The sequence below is a fragment of the Scyliorhinus torazame genome, chromosome 18 (assembly GCF_047496885.1).
Source record: "Scyliorhinus torazame isolate Kashiwa2021f chromosome 18, sScyTor2.1, whole genome shotgun sequence".
NCBI lineage: Eukaryota > Metazoa > Chordata > Chondrichthyes > Carcharhiniformes > Scyliorhinidae > Scyliorhinus > Scyliorhinus torazame.
The window spans coordinates 110645708-110659710 of record NC_092724.1 but is presented as its reverse complement, the minus strand read 5'-3'; the positions used below and the strand labels follow the sequence as shown (position 1 = coordinate 110659710).

General features: G+C 46.1%; 1 protein-coding gene across 1 annotated transcript in view; it reads right to left on the bottom strand.

Annotated features, from left to right (window-relative positions):
• Positions 1–14003, bottom strand: part of tbcd (tubulin folding cofactor D) — a 375176-nt gene that overhangs the window by 169439 nt on the left and 191734 nt on the right. Inside the window, 2 exon segments of the mRNA XM_072483144.1 lie at positions 4894–4954; positions 5615–5732. Coding sequence (XP_072339245.1) covers positions 4894–4954; positions 5615–5732 — 179 coding nt within the window.

Sequence of the window (14003 nt, the reverse complement as noted above, 5' to 3'; positions counted from 1 at the left end):
GCGCCGACTCCCCTTGCCCTCCGCCATGCTATCCCGTGTTACCAGCTCTGCTTGCTTCTCCCTTATAGGACTTTGTCGTCTCACCCGGCCACTTCTGGTCCAATTCTCCATACACTGGAGGGGGATTTCTCCTTACTGATTTATCCCATAAAATCCGATCAAAACCGGGAGGGAAAAGGTCCAAAAGTCCATTACAGGTGGGAGCTATCAAATGTGCGACCTACCCCTCCATGGCCGCCACTGGAAGTCCGTGGCAAGGAATCTTAAGATGGCTGGAGACCAGGCTCCGATATATGGGCCTGGGACATACAAGCACAAATACTCTTACTGTCTCCTCCTTTCTCCTTCTCACAGAACCTCTCCCCTGGGATTCACTGCTCTCCTCACCAAAGTCTTGCTCTTTATACCCCATTCACCTTGAAATCTCGCTCTTCATACCCCACTTTCTTTGCTGACGTCTCACTCTTTATACCCTGCTCTCCTCATTGAAATCCTGCTGATCAGCTGGTGAGCATTGCTTCCTTTGAGTATTATACTGCTGTTGCAGCGAGGAGAGTGGGACATCAAGAGCAATATGGATCATGTAAAAGTAAGTGGGACCTGAAAGTTTCATTGCCAAATTCACTGAAATAACATAACCATTATTTCCATTGATAGATAATAAAAACCCCAAACTAAACGGTGTTGCTTACTAACTGAGCCTCAACTGATGTCTTTCCTAAAGGCTTATTTCAGAAGTGCTACACCATATTGTAATGGGTAGCAGGCCTGCACCTGCAATTCCTTCCAGATGGTTCCTGATTTCAATCATCATCCCGAGAGAGAGAGAGAGAGAGAGACTGGGACCTCTCCAACCAGTATCTTCATTTTAAAAGGACACTTTCACTTGATGTACATAAACTAGAATAACCCTGCCTTACAAAAGCATTCTCCTTCCTTCTTTTATAGACTGTAAGGAAAGGAGAAGAAAGGTCATTGAATCTCATACAGTTGGCAGGCTGCAAATAAATGCCCAGAAGCACATGGAATAATAAGTCATCTAAGAACCACATGCAGAGGACAGATAGATTGCACTTGGCTGCTGGCTGTAGTATCAATTTAGCCATTTTCAAATATAGGCACACCTTGCATTTCATTATTTTAAGATTCTTTAAAAAAGCACACTTGGAAAAAAACACTACACAATCAATGATGCCACAGTTTCAAATTACAATGATAGTTACATAAGTAGGAAACAAAATTATTATTGAGAAACATCTGGCATATGCAATTAAGATTTGAACATTGGACAGGCTTTACAATGCTACAATAGCCAATTTACATCCTTGCACACGCAAATCATCATCCAACAAATAGGACAGACAATTGACCTGTTGCTCCATAAGAGCATGTCAAGATGACTCATGCTTTGGTGAGGATTCATTGTTACAAAGCACCAAGTTTGTTAATGCTTCTTGGTAGTTTTGGCAAAAACACCTAAAATGTCATTGTTTAAGACACTGTTTACAAACATTTGCCAAAACCTTTGCATGAACCCAAAAACATTTGGTTCAGATTTAATCTGTTTTGCGGATTGGTTTTTGATCATTCAAATCACACAAAGAAAAACTAGTTAGGACATTACATATTCATTTGGCTCAAGGAATTAATTCTGTCCTGATCTGAAAAGATCTTATTGGATTAAAGATATCAATTAATATTTCAAATATACCAATGAACTAGAAGTGTTAATGAATCACTTGTACAACTAACATTTAACTAATGGTTGTTACTTAATATTTAGACATTGATTTGGAGTTGGCAGATTGCTTCTAACAATATATAAATTATGACTAAATGGTATCTATTTTATATGAACTGAATTCAAATACAGTTCCAGTCGTTGATCAATACAGCCTTCAAGAACAGCACGAGTGCATTCATCTCAAGTGACAAATTGATGAAAAATGCAATTAATCTCAATTAGCTCAACTCCATTACCTAAACCTAGTTAGGCTTTTGTTAATCTAAGAGATAAAGCATGCCTTCATTCACAGTAGGCTGATTCTTTTTCTTTAGAAAATTAACAAAGAAGTATACATGTTCTCTTGCAATGTCTACAATGAAAAGTGACAAGGAATTTGATTCTTCAATGGAATGTAAAAAGAATGGTGCGGCTGCAACCTCAAGTATCACTCTTGAACGCCAACACAGGACAGCATTAACTCAGGAAGAATCAAGTTTAGAGTTATGAATAAAGGCATTCAGCATGCAAATATTCATTAACTATTAATTATACAGTATTAGTTACCATTTGAGACTGGTATCACTGATGTGCTGTGAAGAATAACATTTTAAAGGAAAGAGCATTGTGCTCAGTTATCTTGAATGGGCTAAATCATGCTGCAAAAATAAAGGTTCTTACTTTTTTTTAAAAATTAAAGGTATCTTAATAATACATGCTGCTATTAATATGTAAATTGGCCAGCAACTTGCAGAAAGACAGAGATAACCGCAAATTCCAAAGCGTTACTATCCACCTCCCATGATTTGCATGAAGTGGCTCCATATACATCTATGTTCATTAAACTTGCCACAGAAAGTTAAATCTCGGGTGTGATCGAACTGAGTCAGAACAATGTCCCAGGACAAGCTCGTTTAGTTGGGTTTTTCCCAGCGCTCGCGACACTGAGAAACACCCCTCCATCTACCGGGATTCCGATTCGATTCGGGACTTCAGCGGGAACTCCTGATGAGGTTGCGCTTAATCCCATTTTCTGCGCTATGGGAGATCAGGACGCCATTTTCTCTCTCTCTCTCCCCCACCCACCCTTGCACAGGGCATCCCGGGCTTGATCCCCGTCCCGGGAAAAATGTCAGCTTGGCAGTACTACACAGGCACCTTGGCAGTGCCAGGTTGGCACCCACATGGCAGTGACAAGGTGTCAGGCAAGCAGTGCCAGGGGCCAGGCTGGCAGTGACAGGGTGCCACTGGCAATGCACCAGCAGTGTCAGGGTGTCACCCTCCCAGAAGAAAAGCACCTGGGGGCCTCCAATAGCCTGGGAAACTGCCACGAGTGCCGTTCTATCTGGTTCCCGTTTGTGGAGCCCAGTACTGAACTGCACTCGCCCAAGGTCTCCGAGTCAGAAGAGATAGATTCCATGCCTCAGGGCCTCTGAGGAAACTGTATATTACAGAGAGACTAGTTGTCTCGTTGCGATATGCAGATTTGCCAAAAACTGATCCTGCCCACAATGGGCGGGATTTACATCGCAACATCTCACTGATTGAGTTAGATCTCGCGAGGTGCTGGCGTTTCAAACCGGGTATTTCCCAGGAGAGTGGGGTCGCCCGACTTATACTGGCCACGCTACGCCATGGTGAGCTGCTTTTTGGGCGCAGCATGGCCTTAAAATCATTTGAGCTTCCACAGCCCCCTGGGGCAAAGAATTCCAAAGATTCAGAACCCTCTGTGCAAAGAAGTTTCTCCTCATCTCGGTCCTAAGTGGCACCCACCCCCCCTTTATTTTGAATTGTGTCCCCAAGTTCTAGACTCCCTAACCAAGAAAAGCATCTTACCTGTCTGTTCCACAGAACTATACAATTTTTATAGTGCAGAAGGAGGCCATTTGGCCGATTGAGTCTGCACCAACCCTCTGAAAGAGCACCCTGCCTAGGCCTACTACCCCACCTAACCTGCGCACTTTCTGGACACCAAGGAGAAATTTAGCATGGCCAATCCACCTAACCTGCACTTCTTTGGACTGTGAAGGGAAACCGGAGCACCCAGAGGAAACCTCCTCAGACACAGAGAGAAAGTGGAAAATCCACAGTCACCCAAGGCTGAAATTGAACCCGGTTCCCTGGCACTGTGAGGCAGCAGTGCTAGCCACTGTGCCACCATATTCCTTTAAGTATTTTGTAAGCTGTAATGAGATCTGTTATGTTGGGCGCTCTGTATCCGAGGAACACATACAGGCCACCAACCCTTAAAATAGTGCAACACTATTTTATTAAGTCAGAAACTGTTTAACATACTTGCACTGTGGGTTAACACGATATTAGATTGAACTAAAGACCTATGCCTTGTCCTAACCAGTCTATGCACTCAGCACATGTTGAAGATCTGTGCTGCAGGCTGTGAGCTCTGTCCTACTCGGAAGCTGCAGCTCGAATGAGTGGGAACTCTGATGCCTCCTGTCTTTATAGTGCGTGTGCTCTAACTGGTGATTGGCTGCGGTGTTGTGTGTTGACTGGTCCCGCTGTGTGTCCATCAGTGTGTGTGTATCTGCACCATGGTATACTGGTGTATATTATGACAAGATCACCTCTCATTCTTCAAAACTACAGAGAATACAGGTCCAATTTGCCCAGTCTCTCTTCATAAGACAGTCCCACCAGCCCCGGTACAAGTCTGGTGAACCTTTGTTGCACTCCCTCTATAGCAATAATATCCTTCCTAGGTAAGCGGGCCAAAACTGCACACAATACTCCAGGTGCAGTCCAACCAAGCTCCTTTACATCTGAAGCAAGACCTCACCACTCGTGCACTCGAATCCTCTTGTGATAAAGGCTAACATTCCATTAGCTTTCTAAATAGCTTGTTGCACCTGCATGCTAGCCTTCAGTGACCTATGGACAAGATCACCCAGGTCCCTTTGTACATCGACACTTCCTAATTTCTTCCAGCAGCGTTATCTGCGAAAGAAAGCTTAAAAGCTAAATGTATATTTAAGCATATCTAACGAACAGATGCCCCACTCTGCACAATCTGACCTGATATGTTGTCATTTATGTTTTGCTAAATAGCATGAAGCCATCTCATATTAAAGCGAACATTGAACGAATATAGTCAAATGCAAACCAATCAAATTAGTTAACTTAGTTGCTAGGTTGTATTATGTCAATCATACCTTTCGATGGATGTTCTTAAGACTTTCCAGTGTATTCTGGTTGATATAGTCAGTAACTGGCCTGTCAGAAAAACGATACTATTAAACCGAATTTTTAAATCTGACAAAATAATTATAAGTTTAAGAATTTTTGCTCTAATAATTACTACTTATTTAATTCTAAAGGCTCTGCGATATGTTTGCAAACATCCAATGGTCCCAATTATGAACAAAGTAATTGAAATATGAAGTGTCAGGAACAAATACTTATGGAATGAAGGGCTGAATTTCTGCTGAGCAGTAATAAATATATTGCTGCATTCAATCACAATACTCAGTGCCCCGTCGGAACAAAACTGTTCATTAATTTAGTTTAAACAGGCAAAGTCTTCGCTCACCTAAGGGGCCAAAGAATTTCAAAGGAACACACTGGCACAATTATTATTAATACAGTAGACATAATTTTCAACCACAAATAACTATATTTCAGAAAATTATGCCAATATTTGAGGCTCAAATTCTGACAAAAGAGTGGTGTTTTTGGGTTATTCCGTTTATCAGCTAGAACTGGAAACATTAGGTTGAAAAATTCATTCTTACTGCTGCTACCACAGATCTCCATTATTCATAACTTTCATAAAATACTTATATGGAAAGTCTACTATTTCAAATGGTTTAATTTTATTAGAACATACATTAATTAATGTAACGAAATATGAAGTAATGAACACTAATCTCATACCTGTTTTTCTCAACAGCCAATTTATAGAGCGCGTAAACAATTTCTGCACAAGCCAAGACTGCGCCATGACGAGTGTTCAAATCAATGCCTGTAGCTAAAGGTAACAATTGTGGCAAAGCTACAAACAAAAACAGAAACAGCTTTACTGTAAGGTAAAACGAATCTTACCCAAAATGCGTTTGCACCAATGCAACTGATTTACAATGAATTACTTGTTCATGTAACTGCCACAGATCTCATGCAGAATTGTATTAAGCCCTAAAAGTTAAAGTAGTCTGTAAAACCAATGCAAGTTAAACTGCAAATTTAATGCATTTTTCTTCCTAGCTATTGCGGTAAGTTAGAGGTTAAAGGCACCAATTGATTTAGAAGAGCTGTACACAAATGAGATTAAAATCAGGAAATTTGTTCAATACATTAAAAATCTGAAGCAAAACTAAGATACAATTAAGTATTCTTACATGAATGTTAGAAATAATAAAACAGACTTCCGGGTGCGGCGATGACCAGCTGAGTCGCACGTTTCGGCAGCTCCCTGTGAAACGGACTTTTGGGCTCTTGATAGGAGCCCCAACGGCAATTTTAACGGCTGTAAACCAGAAGGGTGTTCCCCCTGGACACGGATGGAAAAAGGAGAGGAAAGTGGCCGGATTGCAGCGGATCCTTTGGAACAACGGCAAGGAAGGCAAGCAGAAACCAAGATGGCGTCGGAAGGTGGCAGTTTCATATGGGGCCCTGAACAACAAAAGTTTTTGAAACGCTGCGTGGAGGAGATAAAAAAGGAAATGAAGAAAGAGTTGTTGGCCCCGATATTACAGGCGATTGAAGGGCTGAAAGAGGAACAAAAGACCCAGGAGCAGGAGCTTCGGGTCGTGAAGGCGAAAGCAGCAGAGAATGAAAACGACATACAGGGCCTGGTGGTGAAGTCGGAGATACAGGAGGCACACCAGAAACGATCTGTGGAGAGGTTGGAGGCACTGGAAAATAACGCAAGGAGGAACAACTTGAGGATTCTTGGCCTTCCTGAAGGTGTGGAGGGGGCGGACGTCGGGGCATATGTGAGCACGATGCTGCACTCGTTAATGGGAGTGGAGGCCCCGACGGGTCCGTTGGAGGTGGAGGGAGCATACCGAGTTATGGTGCGAGGACCGAGAGCAGGAGAAGCTCCCAGAGCCATAGTGGTGAGATTTCTCCGTTTTAAGGATAGAGAAATGGTCCTTAGATGGGCGAAGAAAACTCGGTGTAGTAAATGGGAGAACGCGGTGATCCGCGTCTATCAAGATTGGAGTGCGGAGGTGGCGAGAAGGAGGGCGAGCTTTAATCGGGCCAAAGCGGTACTTCACAAAAAAAAGATAAAGTTTGGAATGCTGCAACCGGCAAGACTGTGGGTCACATATCAAGGGAGGCACCACTACTTTGAGACGGCGGATGAAGCGTGGACTTTTATTGTAGAAGAAAAATTGGAATGATTGGACTACGAAAATGAACGTTTGGACAAAGTGGTGGGACGAGTGGGGGGGGGGGGGGGGCGAAGAGGGATTGTATGATTAATCCTGCGGTATGGTAACTTTTCTTTCTCCCACAGGTGGGGAGGTGGGGAGGGAGAGGAGATGGGGCGTTGGCCATGGGAGGCGGGGCCGAGGGAGAGGCGCGGGCTTGGTTCCCGCGCTATGATAATTATGGCGGGAATAGAGAAGCAGGAAGGAGGGGGCGCCGCACGGGGCGAGCCGTGATCACGGGGGGAAGCCGAGGTCAGCCAGAGTTTGCTGACTTCTGGGAGCAACATGGGGGGAGTAATTACGCTAGCGGGGGGTCTAGCGGGGGGGGGGGGGGGGGGGGGGGAGGGGGGAATTACTGGGTTGCTACTGCTGGGGAAAGGGGGGAGTGGGTGCGGGAAAGGATGGGCGGGGGGGCACCGTCTGGGAGAAATACAGCCGCGTGGGAACTGGGCGAGAAGCTGGAAAAAGATGATGGCTAACCGGCAAGGGGGGGGGGTGGGAAGCCCCCCAACTCGGCTGATCACGTGGAACGTGAGGGGGCTTAACGGGCCGATAAAGAGGGCACGAGTACTCGCACACCTTAAGAAACTTAAAGCAGATGTGGTCATGTTACAGGAAACGCACCTGAAACTGATAGATCAGGTTAGGTTGCGCAAAGGATGGGTAGGGCAGGTGTTCCATTCGGGGCTGGATGCGAAAAACAGGGGGGTGGCTATATTAGTGGGGAAGCGGGTAATGTTCGAGGCAAAGACTATAGTGGCGGATAACGGGGGCAGATACGTGATGGTGAGTGGCAAATTACAGGGAGAGATGGTGGTGTTGGTAAACGTGTATGCCCCGAATTGGGACGATGCCAATTTTATGAGGCGAATGCTAGGACGCATCCCAGACCTAGAGACCGGAAAGCTGATAATGGGGGGAGACTTTAACACGGTGTTGGAACCAAGGCTGGATAGGTCGAAGTCCAGGACTGGTAGGAGGCCGGCAGCAGCCAAGGTGCTTAAGGATTTTATGGAGCAGCTGGGAGGGGTGGACCCGTGGAGATTCAGTAGACCTAGGAGTAAGGAGTTCTCGTTTTTCTCCTATGTCCATAAAGTCTATTCACGCATAGACTTTTTTATGTTGGGTAGGGCATTGATCCCGAGGGTGAGGGGAACGGAATATACGGCTATAGCCATTTCGGACCATGCCCCACACTGGGTAGACTTGGAGATAGGGGAGGAAACAAGAGGGCGTCCACCCTGGAGAATGGATATGGGACTAATGGCGGATGAGGGGGTGTGCTTAAGGGTGAGGGGATGCATTGAAAAGTACTTGGAACTCAATGACAATGGGGAGGTTCAGGTGGGAGTGGTCTGGGAGGCGTTGAAGGCGGTGGTTAGGGGGGAGCTGATATCAATAAGGACACATAAAGGGAAGCAGGAGAGTAAGGAACGGGAGCGGTTGTTGCAAGAACTTTTGAGGGTGGACAGACAGTATGCGGAAGCACCGGAGGAGGGACTGTATAGGGAAAGGCAAAGGCTGCATGTGGAATTTGACTTGCTGACCACAGGCACTGCAGAGGCACAATGGAGGAAGGCGCAGGGTGTACAGTATGAATATGGAGAGAAGGCGAGCAGATTGCTGGCACACCAATTGAGGAAAAGGGGAGCAGCGAGGGAAATAGGGGGGGTGAGAGACGAAGATGGAGAGACGGAGCGGGGAGCGGAGAGAGTGAATGAAGTGTTTAAGACATTTTATAAAAAATTGTATGAAGCTCAACCCCCGGATGGGAGGGAGAGAATGATGGAGTTTTTGGATCGGCTGGAAATTCCCAAGGTGGAAGAGCAGGAAAGGATGGGATTGGGAGCACAGATCACGGTAGAAGAAGTGGTGAAAGGAATTAGGAACATGCAGACGGGAAAGGCCCCGGGACCGGACGGATTCCAAGTTGAATTTTACAGAAATTATTTGGACTTGCTCGCCCCGCTACTGACAAGGACCTTCAACGAGGCAAAGGAAAGGGGACAACTGCCCCCGACTATGTCAGAAGCAACGATATCGCTTCTTTTAAAGAAGGAAAAGGATCCGCTACAATGCGGGTCCTACAGACCAATCTCCCTCCTCAATGTAGATGCCAAGGTCTTGGCCAAGGTAATGGCAATGAGAATAGAGGAATGTGTCCCGGGGGTGGTTCATGAGGACCAAACTGGGTTTGTGAAGGGGAGACAGCTGAACACGAACATACGGAGGTTGTTAGGGGTAATGATGACGGCCCCACCAGAGGGTGAAACGGAGATAGTAGTGGCGATGGATGCCAAGAAAGCATTTGATAGAGTGGAGTGGGATTATCTGTGGGAGGTGTTGAGGAGATTTGGGTTCGGAGAGGGGTATGTTAGATGGGTGCAGCTGTTGTATCGGGCCCCAGTGGCGAGTGTGGTCACGAATGGACGGGGATCGGCATATTTTCGGCTCCATAGAGGGACAAGGCAGGGATGTCCTCTGTCCCCATTACTGTTTGCACTGGCGATTGAGCCCCTGGCGATAGCGCTGAGAGGTTCCAAGGGATGGAGGGGAATACTTAGGGGAGGAGAAGAACACCGGGTATCTTTATATGCGGATGATCTGCTACTATATGTGGCGGATCCAGCGGAGGGGATGCCAGAAATAATGCGGATACTTGGGGAGTTTGGGGATTTTTCAGGGTATAAATTGAACATGGGAAAGAGTGAGCTGTTTGTGGTGCATCCAGGGGAGCAGAGTAGAGAAATAGAAGACCTACCGTTGAGGAAGGTAACAAGAGACTTTCGTTACCTGGGGATCCAGATAGCTAAGAATTGGGGCACATTGCACAGGCTAAATTTGACGCGGTTGGTGGAACAGATGGAGGAAGATTTCAAGAGATGGGATATGGTAGCATTGTCAATGGCAGGGAGGGTGCAGGCAGTTAAGATGGTGGTCCTCCCGAGATTCCTTTTTGTGTTTCAGTGTCTCCCGGTGGTGATCACGAAGGCTTTTTTCAAAAGGATAGAAAAGAGTATTATGGGTTTTGTTTGGGCCGGGAAGACTCCGAGAGTGAGGAAGGGATTCTTACAGCGTAGTAGGGATAGGGGGGGGCTGGCACTACCGAGCCTAAGTGAGTATTATTGGGCCGCTAATATTTCAATGGTGAGTAAGTGGATGGGAGAGGAGGAAGGAGCGGCGTGGAAGAGATTAGAGAGGGCGTCCTGTAGGGGGACCAGCCTGCAGGCTATGGTGACAGCCCCATTGCCGTTCTCACCAAGGAACTATACCACGAGTCCGGTGGTGGTAGCTACACTGAAGATTTGGGGACAGTGGAGACGACATAGGGGAAAGACCGGAGCACTGGGGGGGTCCCCGATAAGAAACAACCATAGGTTTGCCCCGGGGGGAATGGATGGGGGATATGGAATGTGGCAAAGAGCAGGTATAACGCAATTGAAAGATCTATTTGTGGATGGGAAGTTTGCGAGTCTGGGAGCGCTGACCGAGAAATATGGGTTGCCCCAAGGGAATGCGTTCAGGTACATGCAATTGAGGGCTTTTGCGAGGCAGCAGGTGAGGGAATTCCCGCAGCTCCCGACACAAGAGGTGCAGGACAGAGTCATCTCAAAGAAATGGGTGGGGGACGGTAAGGTGTCGGATATATATAGGGAAATGAGAGACGAAGGGGAGACTATGATGGACGAACTAAAAGGGAAATGGGAAGAAGAGCTAGGGGAGGAGATTGAGGAGGGGATGTGGGCAGATGCCCTAAACAGGGTAAACTCGTCGTCCTCGTGCGCCAGGCTAAGCCTGATTCAGTTTAAGGTATTACACAGGGCACATATGACTGGAACACGGCTCAGTAAATTTTTTGGGGTGGAGGATAGGTGTGCGAGGTGCTCGAGAAGCCCAGCGAATCATACCCATATGTTTTGGTCATGCCCGGCACTACAGGGGTTTTGGATGGGGGTGACAAAGGTGCTTTCGAAAGTAGTAGGAGTCCGGGTCGAACCAAGCTGGGGGTTGGCTATATTTGGGGTTGCACAAGAGCCGGGAGTGCAGGAGGCGAAAGAGGCCGATGTTTTGGCCTTTGCGTCCCTAGTAGCCCGGCGCAGAATATTGCTAATGTGGAAAGAAGCCAAGCCCCCGGGGGTGGAGACCTGGATAAATGATATGGCGGGGTTCATAAAGTTAGAGCGGATTAAGTTCGTCCTAAGGGGGTCGGCTCAAGGGTTTACTAGGCGGTGGCAACCGTTCGTCGAATATCTTGCGGAAAGATAGATAGGGGAGAACAAAGAAGGCAGCAGCAGCGGCCCAGGACTTGGGGGGGGGGGGGGGGGGATGGGGGGGGGGGCTGTGGCCTGAGACAAGGCAGAGGACTTGGGGGGGGGGGGGGAAGGGGGGGGATGGGGGGGGGGGGGGGTGTGGCCTGAGACAAGGCAGTTGCCAATTAGGGCTAGTTTTTATTTTTTGTTATTTAATATTTATTTATTTGTTGTTGTTTTTGTTTAAATTTAAAAAAGGTCATTATTATCTGTATTGTTACAATGTTGTGTAAAGGATGCACAATGTACTGTGTTGGTTGACCAAAAATTTTCAATAAAATATTATTTAAAAAAAAAGAAATAATAAAACAAAATACTGGAAAGAGGAAGAATGTATAAAAGAAGAAGAATGATACACGATTGTTGGAAACATCTACCTACAGAATGTCGGAATAAATTCAATCGGAGTACAGGTTTTTCAAGTTAGACAGGGATCAAAAATGGAGGTAGACAATCTTGAAATTGAGGAAGTTGAAATCATTGAACATTGAAATTAAGGAAGTTGAAATCATTGAACATCCAAACAGTTTGACCAGAGCTAAACAAGGTGAAAGAAAGGTTTGTAGTTGGGTCAGTATGGACAATTGAAAAATGATGATAGCATTCAGTACAACACATGATTGGCACACGCAGATAATATTCTCTCAATAACAGATGCCTTCGACCAACTAAATTTGGACACCTTGTTACAGAAATGACAATAAATCCGTAGATAATATGCAGGACAGATTTCCCTGTAGATTCATCAGGTTCTTGTCAGAGGAGAAAATTTAGTTATGAGGTGAAGCTTGAAGTACTGGAGCTGACAATGCTATGGGGTTCAATAATGGCTTCTAAATTATGAAGAATTGTTATAAAATATCAAAAGACTATTTCCTCTAGTTGATGTGTCAGTGAAGAGGTGATATTAATTCTAAAATGCAATTCAGAGTAAGGAGATGAGAGGGAAAATCTCTGTGCACAGTGTTGTTGGAACATGAATGCTTGGTTAACAGGAAGCAGAGACTAGTGATAAATGGGGCATTTTCAGGTTTTTCCATTTTGGCTAGGCTAGCATTTATTTCCCATTCCTAATTCCCCTCGAGAAGATGGTAGTGAGCTGCCTTCTTGAACTGTTGAAGTCCATGTGCTGTAGATACATCCAGTGACGTTAGGAAGGAAGTTTCAGGATTTTGATCTTGCGACAGTGAAGGAAAGGCGATATAGTTTCAAGTCAGGATGATGTGTGACTGTGAGGAGAGCTTTTAGGTGGTGGTGTTCCACGCATCTGCTGCCCTTGCCCTATCAGTTGGTAAAGGAGCTGTCTCATTGGCCTTAATAAGTTGCTGCAGCGCATCTTGCAGATGGTACAGAATATTACCACTGTGCGTTGGTGCTGGAGGATGTGAATGGCAAAGATGATGGATGGGGTGCCAAGGTGGCTTCTTTGTCCTGGGTGATATGAACCTTCTTGGGTGCTGTTGGAGCTGCACTCATCCAGGTAAATGAAGAGTATTCCATCACACTCCTGATTTGTGCCAAGGTAGACAGTGGACAGGCTTTGATGGGACAGGAGGTGACTTACTCACCGCACAATTCCGAGCCTTTGACTGTTCTCATAGCCAAGATATTCATATGGCTGGTCCAGTTTAGCTTTTGGCCAGTGGTAACTCCTGTGATGCTGATATTGAGAGATTCTTAAGCCAGATGCTTAGCTTCTCTCTTGTTGAAGATGGTTATTTCCTGGCATTTGTGTGGCACGAATGTTACTTGCCATTATAATAATCTTTATTATTGTCACAAGTAGGATTACATTAACACTGCAATGAAGTCACTGTGAAAATCCTCTAGTCGCCACACTCCAGCGTCTGTTCGGGTACACAGAGGGAGAATTGAGAATGTCCAATTCTCCTAACAAGCACATCTTGCGGGACTTGTGGGAGGAAACGGGAGCACCCGGAGGAAACCCACGCAGACACGGGGACAAATTGCAGCCTCCACACAGAGAGTGACCAAGCAGGAATCGAACCTGGGACCATAGTGCTGTGAAGCAACAGTGCTAACCACTGTGCTACCATGTAAACCTGAATGTGATCCAGGTATGGCTACACGGGGCGGCACGGTCACACAGTGGTTAGCACTGTTGCTTCACAGCGCCAGAGACCCGGGCTCAATTCCAGCCTTGGATGACTGTCTGTGTGGAGTTTGCACATTCTTCCCTTGTCTGCGTGGGTTTCCTCCGGGTGCTCCAGTTTCCTCCCACAGTCCAAAGATATGTAGGCTAGGTGGACTGGCCATGCTAAATGACCCCTTAGTGTCCAAAGGTAAGGTGGGGTTGCGTGGATAGGGTGGGGAGTTAGACCTAGGTTGGGTGCTCTTTCAGAGGGTCGCCGCGGACTCAATGGGCCAAATGACCTCCTTCTGCGCTGTAGGGATTCTATGATATGACACAAACACCTTCAGTATCTGAGGAGACATGAATGGTACTGAACATTGTGTCATTGAACATCCTCACTTCTGACCTTACGATGGAGGGAAGGTAATTGACGAAGCAGCTGAAGATGGCTGGGCTGAGAAGTCTTGTAGTGATGTTCTACAACT